Below are 22,838 nucleotides of genomic sequence, written 5' to 3'. Positions count from 1 at the left end.
AGACACTGATCTGCATTCAAGAGGAATTAGTATTGAATTGAGAAGCCAATTTTGCCTACATGGCTATCAGAAATTGCAGGAAAAAGCTTAACTCCTCTTCAGGCTGCTGGTGACTTTGCTAAGTGGGATGTTAACCACTTTAGATGGACTATTTCCTATAGTAGTATTTGATTAAAAACAAAAGCATTTTCTTCTTCTTCCTCCTTCCGGTCAAATTCACTATCTTTTTTATGACCCTGTAAGCCATTCAATTTTTCAAAAATTTTGTTCGCAAGTTTTCAAATATTAATTATAGCTGTTGCCTTGATAGAATTTCTTGGCAAATCATGTCTCTATGATGAGCATGTAGTTTTTCATTTTGTTCATATAGACCAGGTAACTGGCCAGTTGGGCAACACAGCTCTTCCTTCCTTCCTTCCTTCCTTCCTTCCTTCCTTCCTTCCTTCCTTCCTTCCTTCCTTCCTTCCTTCCTTCCTTCTTTCTTTCTTTCCCCTCTATTCCCTTCCTTCTGTCCACATCAAGGTATCATACCCTTACCTGCAGGTGCTCTACCCAAAGGAATGTAAATTTTGGTCACTGAAACCTCCCGAGATATCTTGGAGTTCACAGGTTAGATTTCTTTCTTCAGAACCGTGCCTTAAGCCCAAATCACTCTGGCTGTCATTGATCGGCCAACGATAGATCCCAGGCCAAGCTTCATTTGGTCATTGTTTGACCCCACTGGCTCAGAGTGAATGTAAATAGCAATTTTTTTTTTCTATAAAGGAAGTGAATGATGTAAAGAATATTAAGAAAAGGAAGAAGGCTTTAATTATCAAGCATCACAGGTTCAGCAAAGTAGCATCGTAGGTAGAATGCTGGACTTGGAATCAGGAAGATCTGAGTTCAAATGTGACCTCAGACACCTACCGCTTATGTAGCCCTGGGCAAATCACTTAACTTCTACCTGCCTCAGTTTCCTCATCTGTCAAATAAGGATAATGATGGCACCTACCTCCTAGGGTAGTTGTGAGGATCAAAGGAGATAATATCTGTAAAGTGCTTGCATAATTATTACTATGATGATTACACTTGTATCCAGGAAATATTAACAGTTGAAAACCTACAAAATCTTGAGTAGATCTTCTGTAAAGGAATTATAAATAGACTTGGGCAAGAATTGCTTAGGATGAGACTCCCTGGTTAGGTTAGACAGACTGTGATAATTATTGGTGAAGGGAATGCCTACACTGATAAGATTAAAATATTATGGAATAAAATGAGCATTTCCATAACATAAGATAATAAAAAATGATTGTACATGATAATACAGATCTGTTATGTCCAATTTGCTATTCCTTTCAAATCTATAACAAAATTATCATGTACATTTTTCTTCCTTTTTTTCTTCCCTCTCCCCACCCCTCATGGCTACTACTAGACACAAATAGCTATATATACGTAAAACCATTCTATACATACTTTTACTGATCAGTTCTTTCTCTGGATGCAGATAGAATTTTCCTTCCTATGTCCTTTATAGTTAATTTGGGTATTTATAGTAGATGAAACAACTTATTCATTCAAAGTCATTCTTAAAATAATATTGCTGCTATTGTAAATAATTTTATTAATGCTGAAGCATTTTTATTAAAATTTGAGAGGCAGTGGGATGTATTGCAGAGAGACTTGCTCTTGAGTCATATATCAGCTTCTGCCACATATCAGCTGTGAGACCCTGGGGAAGTCCCTTAAACTCTTAGCATCCCCAAGAAGTTCTCTATTCATGGCAGAATAGGGCTCAATCTACATTCTGAGAAGTTCCTCATTGTGAGTTCCCTACACTGAAGAAACCACAGGTCTAGCAAAAAAAGTAATATTCATACACTAAAAATATTGTAAATATTTATATTTGGTGCTTAATACATGTTTATTGAATGAAAGGAAAGCTAAAGAAAAGATAAGTTTATTTAAAACTATGTATTCATTTTATAAATTATGTGTTTATTTTAAACAACATGATATCTAAGTCAGCATATGGTCATAGAATGTTGAGAACAACATGGTGCCAGGTGACAGGGGAGGGGATATTTTTTAATGAATTTGGAATTGGGCTTGCCTTACGACAAAGGTCAGTCACTTAATGAAATAATAGTCACTTCTTCAAATAGAGCAAGAAACAATATTAATATTTTTATGAAGTACCTGGAAGAGGAAGCACATAATTCAATCCTCAAAGATGACACCGAGGTCTTTCAGAAAGTAATATGCCAAGCCAATTAAATGCCGGCAGATCATGTAATGCTATGTCAGCATGCAGAAAAGTGGCACATGAGCTTGGTGTGGTGAAGTTCAATTAGTGGAAAGAACTCTGATTCTTTTTGTAAGATCATGGCCTCTGTACAGTAGCTAAAACCCATAAAGGGATTTAAGGTTATGTCATCATCGTCATCATCATCATCATAATGATAACTAACATTTACAGTAACATAGTGCCAACTATGTATAAGGCACTATGCTAACCACTTTACAATTATTCTCATTTGATCCTCATAACAATCTTCAACAAAGGTATATGCTCATCAACAACCTGGAGATTATTTTGAGGATCAGCTTGGGAGGTATGTGCTATTATTATACCCATTTTAGAGATGAGGAAACTGAAGCAAACAAAGGTTCAGTGACTTGCTCAGTGAATGTTTGAAGCTTGACTTTGAACTCAGGTGCTCCTGACTCCAGGCTTGGTGCTCTATCCACTGTCCCATCTAAATACCCCCACAGATTAGTGATGTCAAATTCAAATAGAAAAGGGGACAATTAATCCATACCTAAGAATTCCTGCAGATTGCATATTGACTTAATTTAAAAATATATTTTCTATATTTTATTGTATTTTAATTTATTTTGCTAAATATTTCCCAATTACATTTTAACTTGGTTCAGTGTGGGTCACGTACAGTTCACATGTTTGACACCTCTCTTATCAACTGTTTACAAAAGGTGCTTTCTCAGTATCTTCCTGTGGCCAAAAGTACTATTAAAATATTGAGCATATTCAAATATTAAAATAAACAGAAAGAGTTTTTACTTTTGTTCAAGTCTTGATCAGCTTATACCCAGAATACTGCCTGTAGTTCTGATTGTTGTCCCTCCTTGCCTACTTCCAGTCCCTCATAGGAAAAACTAAACTGAGTCAGAGAAAATCCAGAATGTCTAAAACAATCAAAAGCATGGAAGTGTGTGTGTGTGTGTGTGTGTGTGTGTGTGTGTGTGTGTGTGTGTGTGTGGCTGAGAGCTGATTTTTGAAAGGTAAGGTCTAGAAATACTAATGCTGAACAGAGGCTATGCAGAATAATGAACTTAGAGGCAGCAACAACTACAGTCTGAACCCTTCCCATGAAACTTCATTGCTAGGATTCTGAGAAAATCCCTTAGCTTCTCCAAGTTTGTTTCTTTATCTGTAAAAATAGGGATAACAATATCTGTAGTTTCAATCTCATGGTGTTGTGATGAAGTCCAAGTGAAATCTCAAAGCCTCAAAAACCCATCAAAGACCAAAAACCATTGCCCTCTCTTGGAATTCCTGGTTTTCTTCCAGGCTCAGCTCAAGCACGAATTTCTGCATGAGGCCCTTCCCGGTACTTTCTAGTAGCTAATGCTTTAGGTTACCTTGAATGTACTTTGTATATGCCTCTATGGGTGCAACAGCCCCTCCGGGGCTGACTACTACTCATTCTTCTAGGAGTAACTTTGAGGGGCTGGATTTCTAGTATTGCTTACAAACCCCAACCAGGGTGCTTCTTATTGATTGTCAGCCAGACTTAAGTAGCTTTTACAAAAGGTATTTACTAAATGGTCATGGCAAAAATAGTACAACATATTCTGTGTCCCCAAGTCTACCATAGTGTATAGCATATAGCGTGTATTTAATCAATGCTTTTTTTCTGATTAATTGACTGATAGTATTAACATGGAAATTCTACACCAGGATACTTGAATCAGAAGATATACTTTGGATTTTGGTTTGGGGACAAATATCACTTTAGATAATGAGTAATAAATTAATAGAGTTCATTATTTCAAAAGACTTGAACTGAAAATATAAACTTAAAAATGATTAGACCACATATTGTATTTAAAAATCATGAGTTATTGAAGAGAGATACGTATTTTGCAGATGGATGGGGCAGGGGAATGTCATTAACTTTTCAGGTTCATGCCAGGAAAATGAAACATTTTCCACTCCCCTAAAAAAATGCTCCTTTGGTTACATTATTAGGTAGAATCGTGGAAATGTCATGGATCTAGCCCTCTCTGGTAATTATCATCTTATGCTAATAGCCAATGGGCACTTAGGGTAGCAATCCTAATTTTACTTCCTAATATTGCAAAGCCACCTTGTTACCCTTACCTCATGCCTAAGGTACCCACAGAGATCATCAATCATCTTTTCATGATATGACTTGATTGTAGCAGGCCATTTCAATTCAATTTGACAGACATTTGTTGAATACCTTCTAGGTGCCAGGTTCTATGCTATGTATGTACTAGGTCTATAAAATAGAAAGAAAAATAGTCTTTGCCCTCAAGGAATTTGCATTTTATTGGAGGAAAAGAACATATTACAAAGATAAGGAAACAGAAAATACATATAAAATATAGGTTAATTTGTGGTGCACAAAACAAGAGGGGAATCAGGACTTGAAGGCTTCTCCCCCATCTTATAGAAGGTGGCATTTGAGCTGAGCCTTGAAGAGGGCCGAAGATTCTAAGGGACTGAGATGAGGAGGGGGTTCAGGGATGGAGGGAAGAAAGAGTCTGGGTGAATGATAGAGATGATACAAGGAATATAATGTATGGAGAATCCAAGCAAGCCAGCTTGGCTACCAGCAGGAGAAGGAGTGATGGGAAATCCATCTGAAAACACAGGTTGGAGCCAGAGAGTGAAAGGTTTTAAATGATTAACCAAGGAATAAGTAGTTTATCCAAGGAGCAACAATGAGCATTGTCAGGAATTCCAACCTGCATTGGCAGGAATATGTACATGTAATGACTTATTTAGGATACAATACAATAATATATACATATATATGATGCATTATTGTATCATCAAAATTTCAATGCAGGAAAAAAACCCACAAATTTACAATAAGCTATTAAATTTAATATGAGTAGTTTAATATACATACATACATATAAATGTATATATATTTGAAATGATGCAAATTTCAAAAAAAATGTTAAAGAGTTAAAGAAAGTAGATTTCCAGGGGGGTGCTGAGTAATTTTTTTAAAGGGGATGGTATGACAATTAAGTTTGGGAACCTCTGAACTAGATGCTACTTTCAAATTCAATTCACTCACATTAGCCAACTGACAACCTTGGTAGGATAGGAAGAGAGTGAATAAATGTCTGGTAAGGAGAGGAAGCATGAGGTAGAAAATAGAGAACTAGGTTCGAGGTTAGGAAGACCTCAGTTCAGATCCTACCCCTAAAACATACTGGCTGTGTGACCCTGATTAATCACTTACTCTCTCAGGGCTTTAAGATGTTGAGTTGCAGAACACAAGCCGATCTCCACTGGTAGAGAGAGATTGATCAGCAGGAGTTCCTTAAGGTGATGAAATCAAAAGTCTGGACCACACCCAGCCACCATCATTTTTTTTAAAATAAAGGCTCAAGCACATTTTTTCAGCATTTCTATTTAATGAAGATCCTAGACGTTATTTACAGAAGATACATACACATCATATGATTATTAAATGCTGCCAAATTATGAAGATCAAATAAAAACCTGTACTCCAATTACATGCTAATAAAATAAATAAAAAAGTAATGATTTTGGCACAATACTGGATATGTAGCAAATAAATACTTTATAACTTTAATTGAATAAACACTTTTATTTACATTCTACCTGAAAGTGCAAAACGATTGTTGAAAATTAAGATATCTGTAATAATGTTTACATCCAGAAAATATGTGTTTGGTTTTTTTTGCCAGTAACAATAATTTGCAGTTGATAGTAAAGTTTTTTTTTAATGCCCAGGAAAATATTCTCATTTTGAAAAAAAAAATGCTTTGTGCATATTGTGCTCTTTTTCAATGTCATTTTCTACCTTTGCTATCGCAATTTTAACAACCTCAGTCCTGGAATTTCTGTGTAATCCTTATTGGTCAGTTTTTTTTTTTTAAAAAGGTTATATTGTAAACATAAATACAATTCTAGTTATCGTTCAAAAATTAGAGACCAGTTCTTTCAAGTTCACTTAAAGAACCCCAGCGTTATACAGTAGTATGCAAAGTCAGGTCCTCTCAGAGCCATGGCCATGGAGGTGAGAACATCGTTGCTACCTCCATCTTGATCTTCCATGGATCTCTGTTAACAACATATAACCTTGTGGATTCAAAACCATGGAAGATATTACATCTGCCCTCTCTTCGAGAAGTTCCCCACCAATTCTGCCAGTGATCTGCTTACTCCTATACAAAGGTGCTGGAGACATGTAGGGATTTTACCATGTGCCTGTCGCTGGCTGTAGATCTATGGGATTTTACTATGGTTTTTATTTATAGTACAGCAAAGATAGTGATGCACTTCAAAATGAATAAAGCTGCATACCAACTGGGCATTCCTGAAGCTACAGTGTACAAGCATTTCACAAGCCAAATATGTTCCTCTCCTTATCATATCTCATGTTCAGATAGTGCTTGAGAATCTTCAAAGCGCTTTCACATACGTGATCTCTTTTGATCCTCACAACAGCCCTGTGAGGTAGGCAGAAACAGCTTTAATTATCCCCATTTTATGGATGAGGAGACGGAGGCTCAGAGAGATTAAGTGAGTTGCCCAAGGCCACACAGCTAGTGAGGGGCAGAGCTGAGATTAGAACCCAGGTCTTCTAGCATCTAGTTCAATACTCTTTCCACAATGCCACACTGCCCTCATCACCATGTAGCTGGTGTGCTGGGCAATGCCCAGGGATTGTTTTCACTAATTTTTTCTTTGTTCTATAAAGTTATATATGGCAGTACAGTTGTAATAGAAATGGCATTTTTTTTTAGCAGATAGTAGACCAGAAATGAACCATTGTTTTAGTCCCTTTAAATGCTCATGCTCGACGAGGCTCTAATCTGTGTGACATCTGGGATAACGTTCTCTGGTTGTCAATCACGTTTAATTGTCGTACGTAACCCCGGAGATCCTGATGGTTCTTATTAGCAAGGGCTGCATCAGGATCTGATGACACAGGAAAGGAGCACAGGTTATTACAGTCAACCTATTCAATATCAAATGATTTATTCTTTTCACATATTTACTACCTTAAATGTTGGGAGTCAATAAGACTGAGAAGTTGCTACAGTAAAATTTTCATATCTATATTAAAACAGTCAACATACTATTTAATAATTACTGTGCTATTTTAATATTTTAATTTATTAAAACTTTAATAGGAGACATTAAAAATAACTTCTCCTAATTATTTTCTCTTCCTATTCCAAACTTCCTTGTTTGATGTTTTCCGTAGCATCTTACCTCAGTCAAATCAAAGCGACCATCTGAGGGCACATCTCACTCTGATAACATACTGTCTATTGACTTGTCTTTTTCCTTCTTCCCATCAATCTCACTTTAAGACTAAAATAGATCCTTTTTTTCTTCCCTAGATAAGAATCACTCTAGCCTATGCTAGCTACATGTTTCACTGTTTACTGTCTATTGCTTTTAATTTCCATTTGGGTCAAGGTTAAAGAAATAAGCCCTGAGTCTGAAGAAGCAATTTCCTCTTTTGCTTGTATGACCTGCCTACAAAATTGAAATACTTACTTTTGCTTGAATGCCACTCTTGATTCATGATACCAAATGTTCACTTCCCTTGCTAAAAAGGTACCTGTTTTGACCTTTCTGAGGCCTCTGTACTTAAGAGAAGCTTCCATTTCCGCTGTGGTTCATAAACCTCTTTTCTACCATCCCTGGGAGGTAAATGGTACAGATATCATTCTCATTTTACTCATGAGGAAATTGAGCATCAGTGACTTGACCAAGGTAAAAAAGCTGGCAGGTCATGACATTAGGATGTGGGTCCAAGTCTTGCATAGTTCAAGGTTCTTTTTATTACACCTCTTTTCTCTACTTGAAAAAATAAAGCCCCAACCCAGAAGGCTGACGCCACTCTTCCTGCTAAACAACATTCCCTGACCCAGCTGGTACCTGGCATTCCAGAGGGTGCTCTATAATAGGACTCCCTGAATTCCAGCTTTATAGCTCCATGGAGGAAGGAAGTCTAAGGATCCTCTAGACCAACTCCTTTCTATTTATCAGAGGCCCAGAGAGGTTGTCACTTGTGTCAAAGGTCACAAGGTGGTTTTGTGGTTAGGGCCAGGACTGCACATTCCAGGTCAGGCTCTTTCTCTTCTGCCTTGCTGTCACTCTTACAGACCTTCCATTTCTTTTATTCTCCCCCACTCCTGTCACCCTCACCATGCACACATATGCACATGTGCACATGCACACACACACACACACACACACACACACACACACACACACACACACACACACATGCCCTTCTCCTTTTCCTCTCACCATTCCCAAAGGCAAAGGGAATGTACTTTTTGCACAAAGGGGGAAAGAGAAGATTTTAGGACTGAACAGAGAAAAACATGTGGATTCAGAGGTCCTTACTTGGTATAAGAAGAAATTCATCAGGATACCAATCACATAGAATTAATCTCTCACTGGACTGAGCGAGAAACACATTGTGTTTAATTTCATCTCTTTGGGCTGGCAATATACCCTCCACGCACAATATACTGTAATTACATTGTCCATGGTCTCACAATGTTTATAACTCTATCCCTATAGCTTTATCTATAGACTGGTGACTTCAGAGCTGAGCAGCTGTTGTTTACCAGCAGTTACAGATAACTTCAACAAATGCAGTACACTTTATTTTACAAACCGGTTTTCCTTCTCCTCTTGGAGAAAATGGAGCAGAATGCAAATATGCAAATCCCCAGAGCCCACCCTCTCCTTCACGCAGGGGTATATTTCCAGGAAGGCCTATGGGACTATCAAGAGGTGGCTCCAGAGAAGCCTCTTCTTTCATTATCTAATTACCATTCTTTGAGGAATGCCAGCCACTCACAGACCCTGAGAGAATCTGTGTGGGACAGTTTGGTGATTCACCTGGCCTATCTGGCCTAAGGCCATGGGGGAGCAGATAACAGGGGCTTGAGAAGGCAAGGGCATCTGTCCTTCAGCAATGATGTCTCCTTGCCCATCCTAAATCCCAATTTCTCAAAGCTGTCAGTCTTCACCGTGTTAATCCATAGTATTTTTCCCCTAGTCCCTTCCCTCTTTTGGCACTGAAGCTAAAATAAAAATAGGTACTAATAGGACATCAGCATTTTATGTGACCCTACCCACCTGAAGTCCTGACAAGAAAGAAACACCTATACCCCATGTGACACCTACTAGGATACATTGATAGAAATGCAGTGTTGCCTGGTGGTTAGAGTACTGGACTTAGAGTAAGGAAGAGCTGGGCTTAGACTGACTTCTGACACAAGCTTGGCAAATCACTTAACCACTCTGTGCCTCAGTTTCCTCATCTATAAAGTGGGGATAATACTATATATGTAGCACTGCCCTCACAGGGCTATTGTGAAGAACAAATATGTGAACTGCTTTGCAAACTATAAAGCACCACACAAATGCTGGTTAAGTTTATTGTCATGTACCACAGTGACAGAAAGCACAGTAATGATTCGTGATAATGACAGTCTTTACGTCTGTAAAAGCAACTACTATTCATAGCATTCACCAGCAGGAATGGCACCAAGGAGACTTATGGGGTCTGCTCTATGACAAATTAATTCTGAGTTAATATCCAAATTTCTAAAAATGACTAATGGAATAAGGTTAACAACCAAAAAATGCCACAAAATACACTTTTCCAGCCCAGTTCTAGGGAGCCAAATTCCTCTCACCCACCAACCAGTCCACCTACGTAGGACCCAAATGAAAGCTAGAACCAAGGTGCCATGGTAACATAGTGCCCCAGGCTGCATTTAGTGACACCACTTTATTGTGATTCTCATCATGCATTTTATTGTGCCAGTTACCCTGATGAATTTACAAAAATTTAAAAAAAGCACATTAAACCCATATGGTGATATCGGGAACAGAAAATACTACTTCTTTGCACAGTACCTTTTGCAAATATATCTCAAACATTAATTAATTCTCACACCACTCCTGGACAGATGATAAATATTGTCTTCCCATTTTATAAGTGATGGAACTGAGTCATAAAGGGTTTAAGTGAATTACCCAACATCAAACAATGAGTCAGAGGAAGAGCTAGGATAAGGCTGGATTTGCTGGGTAAGCTTGTCTTAATCTTTTTCTATACAGCTTCAAAGACCACGTTAGGAACATCAAAATAATACTCTTAAATTCATCCCCCCTCCCCCATTCATTCTTTAAATAGTCTTCCTGTTTTTACTGTCTAGCTTTGCAACAACCTGAAAGTAAGGGAAGGTCCCAAGTCCTCTTGGAGTTTGAAGTCCAAAGTGTTTGATATAGTTACCTGGCATCTCAAGCCTTCCCATTAAATATTCTCATTAAAAAACAGTCATGCCATCAAGACCCAGATGGCAAGATATAATGTATAACTTACTGAAGGGTTGGCTCCTGCAGTATCTCACCGTTCTGACCGTATTAGCAATCATGCGCTAAAAAGAAGAGGAAAAAAGCCTATCAGTGTAGCAAGTGATGGAACCTGCCAAGAAAAACAATCATTATTTATTGCAGCTATAGCTGGTGTGATGAGCAACCATATCCTTTGTAATGTATATGATCCAGATGCTTCTCAGTAATAATTTTAAAATAATATTGATTCAAATTACATTACTTTGGGAGAAACTAAAGATTGATGAAAAATTCATCTTTGTAAGCTAGGGCATGGTGAAATGTTCAGGAGGAGTTCTAATCTCATTCTGCATCTATTTACCCCTTATTTTTTGTGGATAAAAAAGCAAAGGAAAAAAAAAAGCCAAAGGAGAATTATTCCTGTAGCTATGCCTCCCCACGGGCAGCTAGGTGGCTCAGTGGATAGAGTGAAGGGCTTTAATTCAAGAACTCATTGTGCTGAGTTCAAATCTTGCCTCAGACACCTTCTAGCTGTGTGACCTTGATCAAGTCATTTAACCCTGTTTGCCTCAGTTTCTTCATCTGTCAAATGAGCTAGAGAAGGAAATGCCAAACCATTCCAGTATCTTTTCCAAGAAAACACCAACTGGAGTTATGAAGAATTAGACACAACTGATTAATAACAACAGTAGACTTCTAAGTTTGCTAGAACATAGAGTTTGTTAAAGGGAGTAATATTAAATAAGTATGGAAGGATAGGTGGGAGACAGAACACAGGGCTATTTAAAAACCTAAGATTTAAGAGTCTTCACAAATAATAACTTTTAAATCTCTCTTTAACGTCTTACTGCCTTCCAAAGGAGTTCTCTTATCCTAGAGTGAGCACTCTGAAGAGAGTTTATGGTTGAGAAACATTTCAGGAGACTTTAACAGGATCATTTGGAAGAACTGGTGGGGGTGATAACCACAAGAAGGGAAATATTGATTAGGGGGGATGCGAAGTCTGTCTTTAAGACAGGCATTTGAAGGATTGTTTTGAAGAAGAGGCATCAGGCCGACTCTGTTTGGTCCTAAAAGATCGAGCAAAAAGCAGCAATTGAAAGTCACAAAGAGACAAATTTAGGCTGATTTAAGGGGGGAGAAATCCTAACAAATTAGAGCTATACAAAAGAGAAATGAGTTACCTTGGGAGAGAGAAGATTCCCTTCTTTGGAGGGGGAAGGGTGGGAGAGAGTCTTCAAGTATAAATAGGATGATGGCTTTTGAGAGATGTTACAGATTAGAAAAGATGACCTCTGAAGTCCCTTCAGACTCCCAGTTTCTGAGCTTCTTTGATTAGTCAAAAACCCAATATATACTATAGAACTCATAAACTATTTGGGAGTTAATCTATAAAAACACATGTAAGAATTTTAAAAATATAATTAAACATTATTTCAATTAAATTCCTCAGTTATATGGCCAGGTTGGCCTTATTCATAGGTGGTGTATTTATAGTGGATGATCTCCCTTTCACAAAGAAATAATCTCTTACACTTCTCTGTTTTGGTGCCAGAAATTCCCCCATTTCAATACCCCTGGAGTGTATTGGAGTAACACACTGAACTCCTTGAAGCTATTGACACCATCCAGGGAAGGAGCTGATCAAAGCCTTTCTGACAGTTGGCTGAGGGCAGTTCATTTCACAGTAAGACACTCGAGGAAGTTTTGATGAGTGTGGTGAGAAGGGCCACCTCCTGGGGAGTTGGAGTGGGGGGCTGCCTCCCAGGGAGAGGAAAACTAGATGGAGAACTTTAGTCATGGGGTAGGAGTGGTCCTCTGTAGCCAGAGCCTCTGGGAGGGACTGGGAACAAGAGATGAAAAAAGTGACTTGCAAAGAGGATGTGGGAGAGCACTCTGTTTCCTCCTCTTGATTCTTTTGCCTGTGGCCTGCAGCAAGTATGGTGACATCTGCTGAAACATGGAACTTCAGGGTCAATGCTGACTCTCTAGGGCTGAACCTTCACATGGTGATTACAGAACGCTTTACAACGTAGACCGGTATTTCCCAATTTAAATAAGACTGTGAACAAGTCAAACACCAAGAGGGAAGTAAGGCACAGGATTAAGAAAGAGTCAGGTTTGTAAATCCACCAGTTTTTAAGAAGTCAAGCTCTGCGGACATAAGAGGTTTGCAGACAGGTGGTGGATGATAGACTTAAGGACAGGCTCATCAAATTATTGGATCAAGAGTCAGAAAGCAGTGTAGAATATATGAGGACAACTAGAAGCCCTGTTGAATCATCTATTGCCTTGGGAAGTCATACAGATTAGCAATGGCTGTAGGTGTGTGCCAGTGGGGCCCAGTTTAAAAGGAAAATAAAACATTTTAAAAATTGGAGGGTTTTTTTTTAACAACATTAGAGCTTTGAGTGAAAGTATATATTTAAAATCTGGTGCCCAGCTTCGGTTCTGTATTTCCCTAAGTTATTAATAATTGCCTAACAGAAGCTCTGTTTGTAAGACACTTTTAGGAAAGGTTGTTAAAAATTTTGGAGATTTAAAAAGTCTGTCTGTCAGGCCAATATGATAGCAACCAACATCACCTACTGTGTTTCTGTACTTGTTTCCCCTGCTTTTAAGTAATAATAATAGTGAGATGCAAAGTGGAGTAAGCAGAACTAGAACATTGGACACAATAATAATATTGTAATGATGACCATCTGTAAAAGGCTTAGTTTCTCTGATCAACACAATGATCCAAGACAGTTCTGAAGGATTCATGATAAAAAATGTTATCCAGCTCCAGAAACAGAACTGATGAACTCTGACTGCAAATTGAAGCACAATTTTTTCACTTTATTTTTCTTGCTTTTTTGGTAACATGGCTATTATGGAAATATGTTTTCTAAGATTTCATATGTATAATTGGTATCATTTGCTGGGCTTCCCAATGTGTGAGGAAGAGAGAGAATTGGGAACTCAAATCTTTTTTAAAAATGAATATTTAAAAAGTAAATAAATATAATAGAAGATTAGCAACATAATCATGTTGATGACTAGTATTTATACAAAGTGTTCCAAAAGTCTTAGTACAGTTTTAAGTTAGCTTAAACCTGTACAGCACTTTAAGGTTTGAAAAACACATTACACATATTATCTCACTTCATCTTCACTACAGCCCTGGGAGTGGGAGGCAATATTATTATTCCCATCTTACAGATCAGGAAACCGAGGCAGAGAGAGTTTCAAGTAATTTACTCGGCTAGTGTCTGAAGCAGGATTTGAACTGACTCCAAATCTAGCATTTGTCTTCTACTCCACCTAGTTCTAAAACCAAGGAAGGGAAAATACAAGATACAAAGTTTATGGAACAGGGAACTGTTTTGGGGAAGAGCTCCTCCTTGGGAATTTTCTGCCAGGGATATTTGCAAATTCCTTGTTCACCCAGCATTAGGGTTCAATGAGCTAGCAGTGAGGCATCTCCAGGATATGTCAATAGGTTCATCTTTCACTTGGACTTCTTATATAAAGTGGCTAAAAGATTCCCATTATTTGATTCATAGGATAATAGATTTATAACTGAAAGGGCCTTTAGAGAATACCTGGTCCACCCTCCACACTGTCCTAATTCTTCAGATTAGGAATTGAGCGCCAGTGGGTCAATAGTTTGCCAAAGGTCACAAAGGCAGGAAGTAACCGAGGTAAGATTCAAACCCAGAGCTTCTGATCGCAAGTTCAGCATTTAAAAAAACAACAACTATACTGTAGTACTCTTCATGATGCTTTACATTTATTAAAATAGCATTGCTATCACTTAGTGAACTCCTCTCTTATTCCTCACTTTGAGACCCAGGCCATACTTTAAAATGTTTTGTAAAAAATCAGTAGAAACAGTCCCAGTCCTAGGTGTAATGGCACAAGTACGAAAAATCTCAAAACACTGAGCCCTTCTTTAAAGTGCTGTGGGCTTCTAGGAAGTGCCCAAACAGCTTCTTTTACTCATGACACTTTCAATCAACTCATTATAAGACTTTTGGAGGACAGAGACCCACTATGTTCTGCTTTAGCAGCTTTATATAGTTTTGGTCAGATGAACAAAAACAAGTCCTGCTTGAGAAGCACTAGGCAAGCTGATCTGCAGGCAGGCAGGCAGGTATGTAGGTAAGGTAGATAGGTGCGGTTGTAGATGTGAGTAACAGGTAGTATAGAACAGGGGACAGATAGCTTTGAAGTCAGAAATACTTGGGTTCAAGTCCTGCCCAGGACACATACTGGCTGGGTAACTGTGGCCAAATTGCTTAACTTCTTATGCCCTAGGCAACTAAGACTCTCTGTTGCATGGGTAAGACTGCGTCTGCCCATTTGGGAATTCCCTATAACAAATCACAGGTCCAGTCAATATCTCTCTATCTATAAAAAACATTCTACCTCTAATGTGATACTCCACATTGTTGTGTGATTTACTGTTCTTTCAAGTCTATTAGCCTTCTAGGTTAAAGTCTGTTTCAAGGTTAATATTAATTTCCTTTAAAAATCTTTTGGTTAAATTCAAATGATTGGAAGGAAATATTTTTTTTCATTTCTTCCTAGTTTAAATTCTTTTTTTTAAAGCCCTGATATGTATTTTTTAATCTGTGAGACAAAACATCATTCCACAGCAGGGAATATGGAATTTTTTTGAACATGGCATTTTAACACTAGCAAGGACCCCTCAATCTTTGTGTGCTGTTTCCACGAGGCTTTTGCTGCTTATGTTCTAAAGGTGGCTCCATAGAGATGGTGAATTACCTTTAACAATAGCAAGAAAATTGATAAGACTCCACACAGGGAAAGTGACTCTCAAGCCCTGGAGCTGCCTTGTTTCCTCCACCCTCTCCCCCTCCCCCTGGTCTCTCGCCCTACCAGACTATAGAAAATGAATCTGAGAGAGACTCAATGGTCTTCAAAATAAAAAAAAAACCAATTCATACAAGATGATTCATAGAGGATTCCCGATTTTTTATATTAAAAAGAATACTCATAAGATCTTGGTGACTACTGCTACTCTAAGTCTGAACGGTCCATGCCCAGACATTTTCTCACGGACAAAGGCAGAACTGGTAAAGTTCAAGTGTACTTTTATAAAGGACCCTAAAACTCATACATCTTTTGGTCAGCATGAGAAATATATCACAAATACCTCCAAGAAAATGTGGCATACAATGTATAATTAGCCTCTGATATATGGAGCACTCAAATAAACAGTAACTACGATAATTTTCATGCTAATTTACTTTAAGTTGTTTTTTCCACTTTTCCAAAGGCTTTGCATCTGAAGGGCACAAGCATATTCCATGCAGAATTATTGTAATTCTTCTGATATTGAATGGAGTGTAATTACTGGAAACCCTGGGAAATGCTGCCTGTATTCCCCTCTGAAGAATAATAAAACAATTAACGGGGGTCAGAAACCTCTTCCTATACCATTTTGTAGGAAGTAATTGTTCTGCTTTTTCGTTTTGAAAGCTAAAACATTTCATTCTGACTTCAGTTTTAGACTAGTCTTTAGAGCTTATGCTCTGAGGCTTCGTAATTTTTACCTCATTATGTAGTTTAAAATGTGAGAACAATTGTTTAAATCAGTAATTTTCAGCTCGAGAGTTGGGTTCTACCTTTCTAAATCTTTGATTAATTTTAACAATGGTTTTAATTTTGATGTTTCCTTTTTAATTGCACTCAAAGATAACTTTAGTTACATCTTCGAAATTCAAACCTTGCTTTTGCATGGGGGTCCCTTTCTTTGCTTCATTAGGTCAGCATAATGCTGCCAGTGGCATGTAGCCTGGTATGAACCCTGCCAATGCCTCTACAAAAACCATGTAACTCGAGTGGGTTTTATCATGCACAAAGACTGGACTAAACATTCAAAGTTTAGGTAGTCCTCCAATCATTGACAGACAACTCTTCCCCTCAACGTGCATCAGAATAAACTTGGGCTAACGAGCTAAAATACAGGACCAGCAATTTGGAGCTGAAAGGAGCCTTGGAGACTAATCCAACCCCCTCATTTTACAGTTGGGGAATGTGAGGCCCAGTTAGGATCAATGGCTTGCTTTCTGGTACTAAGTAGGTAAGACAAGACTTGCAGCCAGGTCTGACTCCAAGTTCTTGGGTCTTTCCGCTGTACCATGGAATTCCAGCAATATTTTCCAGCCCTCTGATCCTCATGTTCGGCAAATAGCAGGTCGCTGCTCACATTTATTTTGAAAGCAATTGAGGTTAAAAGTACGTAGACTTCATGACCTAACTGGCAAGATGGGGACAGAGCCAAGTAGCGTTACCCAAGACTTCCCACCTCTGCCAGAAGGGATGTTCTCCATAAAACAAACCTAGCAAGTTCCTGGGATGCCGAGTGACTGAAAAGTAAAAAAATACATAGGCTTTACCTCCCAGCGTCCACCCAATGGATGTTGTCTTATTCCGTGAGCAAATCCAGCCTTGCCCCAGATTCAGAGTTCTAGTCACAAAATTGTACAAGGGACTGCCCCTTGGAGATTCCAGGTTTCAAATTTACAGCTATTGTCTTTTTGACTGAGGCCAGCTTTCTATCCAGTACTTCATGATGCCTGTCTCTATTGACATATACCTCTGCTCAGGATCAACTTTAAGTCTCAGAAGTCAAAAAAGTCAACAAGCATTTATTATTTGCATGAGTTACTCCTTTACCTCATCTCAGTAACACACAGAGATGGTCATACCCTTGAATTTGCCATCACCCACAAATGTATCACCTCCAAATTCTAGAACACTGAAATTCCCTTACCTGACCATAATCTATTAGCTTTTCACATATCTCTCTGTCTGTCTCTCTCTCTGTCTCTTTCTCTCTCTGTCTCTTTTTCTGTCTGTCTCTCTCTCTGTCTCTGTCTCTCTCTCTGTCTCTCTCTGTCTCTGTCTCTCTCTGTCTCTCTGTCTCTGTCTCTCTCTCTCTCTCCTCTTACATAGCCCTAGTTTTCATCTGCACTGTACCTTGAATCCCTTGATCTCTCAATTTTCCCCCAGGCCATCTCCTCTGTATCCTTGTCTTCTCTCCATCTTAACCTCTTGGTGAATTAATTTGACTCCACAGAGGTCTTCTCTTCTGAATACCTAGCCTCCTTATCACTGTTTAGTCCCATCTAAACCTAAGCCATGGATTACTCCTAGTATTTTCCTCCTCCAGTTCTATATTATGCTGCTGAATGGTCATACAACCATTCTGACTGGGTCCACTACAAATTTATGTTATACAACCTCAACAGGGCTCTCACTGCTGCTAGGCAGTCCCTTATCAACCCCCAATCCCTCTCCATAAAGGCTCTTCCAAAATATTTTATCCCTTCTCAAACCTCTTGTGGCTCCCCCACCCTCCACTCTCTCAGCTGAGAATTTTGCTTCATATATAACAGAAAAAAAATTGAGGCCATTGGCTGTGAACTCTCTCCTTTCCTCTTTTTCATCTCTTATCACTCAGGGGCTTTCTGCGACTCTCCTTCACTCCTGTCCCACATGATGGAGTAGCCTTACTCCTTACCTAAGCTGACCCCTCTACTTGTTCAAGTGATCCCATTCCACCCCATTTCCTCCAACATATTGCCCTTCTTGTCACCTCCACGCTATCTTCATTTTGAACCTCTCCCCCTCTACTAGTTCATTTCCTACAAGCTACAAACACAACCACATCTCCCCTAGTCCTTTCTATCACCCAAATCTCTTCTGCTCTTTGTAGCTAAACTCCTAATTATATGAATCAATGCCTCTACTTTCCCTCCTCTTATTCTCTTGTCTACCCCTTGACAATCTGGTCTCATTCCACTGAAACTGCTCTCTCCAAAGTTTAACTAATGTTCCCTTAGTTATCAGATCCAGTGACTTTTTCCCAATTCTCATTCTCCTTGACCTCTGCAGTATGTGACACTCTTAAACACTGTCCCCTCCTTGATACTTTCCTTTCTCTAAGTTTTCAGGATACTACTCTCTCTTGGTTCTCCAACCTAGTCTGACCATTCTTTTTGTCTCCTTTTCTGGATCATTAGATCATAGGGCAGCCTGGTAGTGCAGTGGATAGATAGAGTACCTGGGCTGGAGTCAGGAAGATCTGAGTTCAAATGCAGCCCCTGACACTTACTAGCTCTATAACACTGGCCAAGTCACTTAACCTTGTTTGCCTCAGTTTCCTCATCTGTAAAATGAGTTGGAGAAGGAAATGCTAAACTACTCTAGTGTCTTTGCCAGGAAAACCCCAAAAGGAGTCATGAAGAGTTGGACAGGACTATTTTTGTTGTTCATCATATGTTCTCAAAGAGGACTGATGATATCATGAGGGTGATGTCTTGACTTGAGAATGGAGCAGATTTAAGTGAGGTAGATCTGTGCAAAGTCATCAGCCTCAGTATCTCCTCTGAATGTTCAAAGTGAAGTGGCAAGACAAAGGTGGACTGGTGATGGCCCAGGATGCAGTGGGTGACCTTGGCCTTTCCAAACTAAGGTCTTTCCCAGTTTGTCTGAGCCCAAGCCCATTCAATGACCAAGGGCTAAGTAAGAATTGAGACAAAAGATGGCCCAGTTTATCACTTTAAAAGCATCTATTTGGGAAGGGAAACTCCTCAAGAGTTTTTGGTCTGAACAGAAAAGAGTGATTGTTTACACTCATTTAAGTAATCAAAATCTAACCAATGAGTTTAGGGCAGTGATGGGGAACCTGCACCCTCAAGGACACATGTGATCCTCTAGGTCCTCAAGTACAGCCCTTTGACTGAATCCAAACTTCAGAAAACAAATCCCCTTAATAAAAAGATTTGTTCTGTACAACTTGGACTCAGTCAAAAGGTCTCACTCAAGGACCTACAAGGCCCCATAGGGCCAGTTTAGGGGCTTGGGGCTATTATTGGTCATTCAGTGAAAACCAGAGTGATTTGGGTTTAAAGGTTTGGTCAAGTTAGCTCCATTGAAAGCACAATGGGCTTTTTGAAAGCCTATTTTTTCAGAGCTATATTTCAAGAAATAAAAAATGAAAACTGTACAGGACAAAAAGGAAATTATTCCAGCTTTTTGAAAAAAAATGACAGATACAACTGAAATGACTGAACAATGACTTCAGATCATTACCTCTAACTGTAGGTGACCCTTAGAGTGGTTTCATGAGCTCCCATGAATTTATTTGCCTGATAAATATTTGCTGATTGATTGAGCCAATTGGGTCATATAAACTGTTCTGCTAAAGCACTTTTTATATTCTATTTTGTATCACAGGTAATTTGTCTTATTCCCCATACTAGACTGTAAGCTCTTTGAGGAAAAGTCAATTTAGCACTTATTTTAAAAGTACAAATATTTAATGTACAAAATACATTGCTAGGTATATGTGTTGGGTGCTATATAACGACAGAACCACAGATAAACCCTGCCCTTAGAGAGCTTTCTTCCTATTAAGGCCAGGAGAAGTTTGTCTGGACAAGAATTGTGCCTTCTTTTTTTCTGATATCCTTATCACCTAGTGTTTGTTATACGTAGAAGACTCTTAAAAGTTTTTAATAGGATGGCTGAACTCTGATGTAAATATGTCATGGTAATTCACCCTTTTTTCATCACATTTTTTATGTTCTGTCTCAGTAACTAGATTATGAGTTTCTTAAGGCAGGAAGGAACTTCAAGGCCTGGACTCACATGTACATCCTTGGATAATGCCTCAACTAGAACAGACATTCAATAAATATGCCTTGATTTAATTTAAAGCATTTGTAAAATCTGAATTTAGACTGCTTTATGTACTATAAAGAGTAAACTTCATAAATAATTTTATAGTTTGGTTTTTTTTTAGCTGGTACAGTGGGGCTGGGTAGGTAGGATCTTTTATTTCTCCATCTTGGCAGGATGGAAGGGCTGGATTTCAGTTACAATTTGTAAAGCAAAAAATAACGGTTCAAAACATTCTTTTTCGTTCAAGGAGAGATGATGCATGTTTAGAAGTTTGCACCAGTCTTCTCATGCCAAATAAAACTATTAGCTTAAAAATGATATTCATAAATAAATAAACCTAAATATGGGTATGTCTGAAATAGAACCAAGCACATAATACAGTAGCAACTGTGACTATCAGCACGCTATATATATGCAACAATACCCTTTCAGCTTTATGCAGCCTGGTATGGTGGCAGCAGGCCAACACATTATCTGCTAATCCATTCCTAGCCTAGGCTCCTAAATGTTATAAATATTCATGGATGCCATAGAAAGCTACTAAGGGCTTTATTCAAACACTTTTCGAATACCCCTTTATGTTCCAAAAAAAATGAAAGAATGTCTGCCCCCCTCTTTTTTTTGCATAAGGATCAGAGTATGAATTCTCTTTTGTTCCTATCCACAAAACCTGAAAACCAATATGCAACAAATTCCCTAATCCTCATTTCACACCTCAAGGGTGGAGAGGCTCAATAAAGGCCTGGAGGGGTGCGGGGGGTGGAGGGACTGGCACAGTGGTCTCCTGCTAACGTGCTCCACTCCACAGAAAGCAAAGCAACCTGGGTCCTTGAATGTCCTGGTGACTTCAGCTCCCTGCACAGGTGCAACTTCTGGAGTCACAGTCATCCAGACCCCAAGAACAACTGATCATCTTGGCCTCCCTGATACACTATTATGATGTACAGGAGGACAAAGGGGATTTCTTCTGCCAACAGGGTATGTGATGCCACAGAAGGTGACAGCTGAGAGAGTCACACTTGTGAGTAAGTGCTTCTGGCATTTGGGATGGAGGATAGGGGAAGAAGGCCCAGTTTCTGTAGAGATGCTGATGTGGAATGCCTTTTGGGATTTCCATTCCTTCTTTCTGAGCCATCCAGTTGGTGGAAGGGCAATTTTAAAAACAGATCCACTTTTCCTAGGATGGTATCATAGCTGGAGAGCTGGAAGTGTTATCTACGTGTGGCAAAATGTGCTTTAGCTCAACATGCACACACCTGACATAAGGCCTCTTAGCTTTTTGCCTGTGGTGCATAAATACTGCAGCACAGAGAAAGGTAGCTGGGTAGGTAGGTGGCACAATGGATAGACCTGAGTCTGAATCCAACCTCAGCTATTTACTAGCTATGTGACCATGGGCAAGTCTCTTAGCCTCTATTTTTATCTCAGTTTCCTCAACTGTAAAATGAATAGACTAGTGGCACCTATCTCCCAGGGTTGTTGTGAGGATAAAATGGAATATTTGCAAAATGCTAACACAGTGCCTGGTATGTAGTATAATAAACATCCTCATCATCACCATCATCATCATTATTGTCAGCATTGTAAATGGACTGTATTCTCCTAATAGGTTTGAACAGTAGTCACTGCATGTTACTTTGCTGGTTAAGGAGAAATGTGGCTGGTGGCTGTCTTGTCATATACTTTTAAAAAGAGAAGATCTTTGTCTTGCTCCATAAATAAAACTCCCAAGGCCTTGTTCATTCCATAGTACATCTCAATTCCTGAGAGGGGAAGGCGGCATAGTATACCTGCAAGGATTCTGGATTTGGAGTCAGGAAGACTTGGGTTTGAACCCTGCCTCAGTTCAGTCTTTCCAAGTCTCAGTTTCTTCATCTGTAAAATGAAGGGTGTCAGCAACCTCTAAGGACCCTTGAAGCTCTAAATCTCAGATTATAGGGTCACATTCTATCATGAGGCTCCAATGAGATCATGGACATAATGCACTTTGCAAACTTTAAAGTCATACATAAATGTCAGTCATCATCAATCATCATCATTCGGTCACATGGCTCAATATTTTAGATCATTGCTTGCAGCTGGAGATCTTAGGACTCCTGAAAATTCCAAGGCTCTCATTCAGGCTTTTTCAGCAGTTGGTTTTACATCATTTTGCCTTCCCATATGTCCATAGCATCGTCCATGTCATTCCACATGCTTATATTGGACTCCATGGCAGGTGGAACAATATGTTTCATAGGGGATCACTGGGTCATAGACTTAGAACACATTTGGAGGTCATCTAGTCCAAATCTCCTCATTTCACAGGTGAGGAAACACAGAGGTCTTGCCCAAGGTCATCTGGATACTGTGGAGTCTAACTTCAACTATTAAACAACAGCTTAATTCTTGTTACATTTGTTGAATTTCATCCCCCAGTCATATCTCGACCTGGACAGTTGCCAGTGGTCATGTCAGATGTTGACAGATATTTTACTTTGAGTTCAAATTCTGCCTCACACAC

At 39.0% G+C, this 22,838-nt stretch overlaps 1 protein-coding gene across 9 annotated transcripts in view; it reads right to left on the bottom strand.

Moving 5' to 3' along the window:
* Positions 1-5,838: 5,838 nt before the first annotated feature.
* Positions 5,839-22,838, bottom strand: part of RAPGEF4 (Rap guanine nucleotide exchange factor 4) — a 356,019-nt gene continuing 339,019 nt past the window's right edge. For all 9 annotated transcript variants that reach the window (XM_072612340.1, XM_072612339.1, XM_072612342.1 and 6 more), the window contains 2 exons: positions 10,665-10,719; positions 5,839-7,219 (listed from right to left, as the gene is read on the bottom strand). In XM_072612340.1, coding sequence (XP_072468441.1) covers positions 7,092-7,219; positions 10,665-10,719 — 183 coding nt within the window. In that variant the 3' untranslated portion in view covers positions 5,839-7,091. The remainder of the gene's footprint in view (positions 7,220-10,664; positions 10,720-22,838) is intronic.

Source organism: Notamacropus eugenii, chromosome 5, assembly GCF_028372415.1.
Source record: "Notamacropus eugenii isolate mMacEug1 chromosome 5, mMacEug1.pri_v2, whole genome shotgun sequence".
Lineage (NCBI taxonomy): Eukaryota > Metazoa > Chordata > Mammalia > Diprotodontia > Macropodidae > Notamacropus > Notamacropus eugenii.
This window is presented reverse-complemented; position numbering and strand designations above follow the sequence as displayed.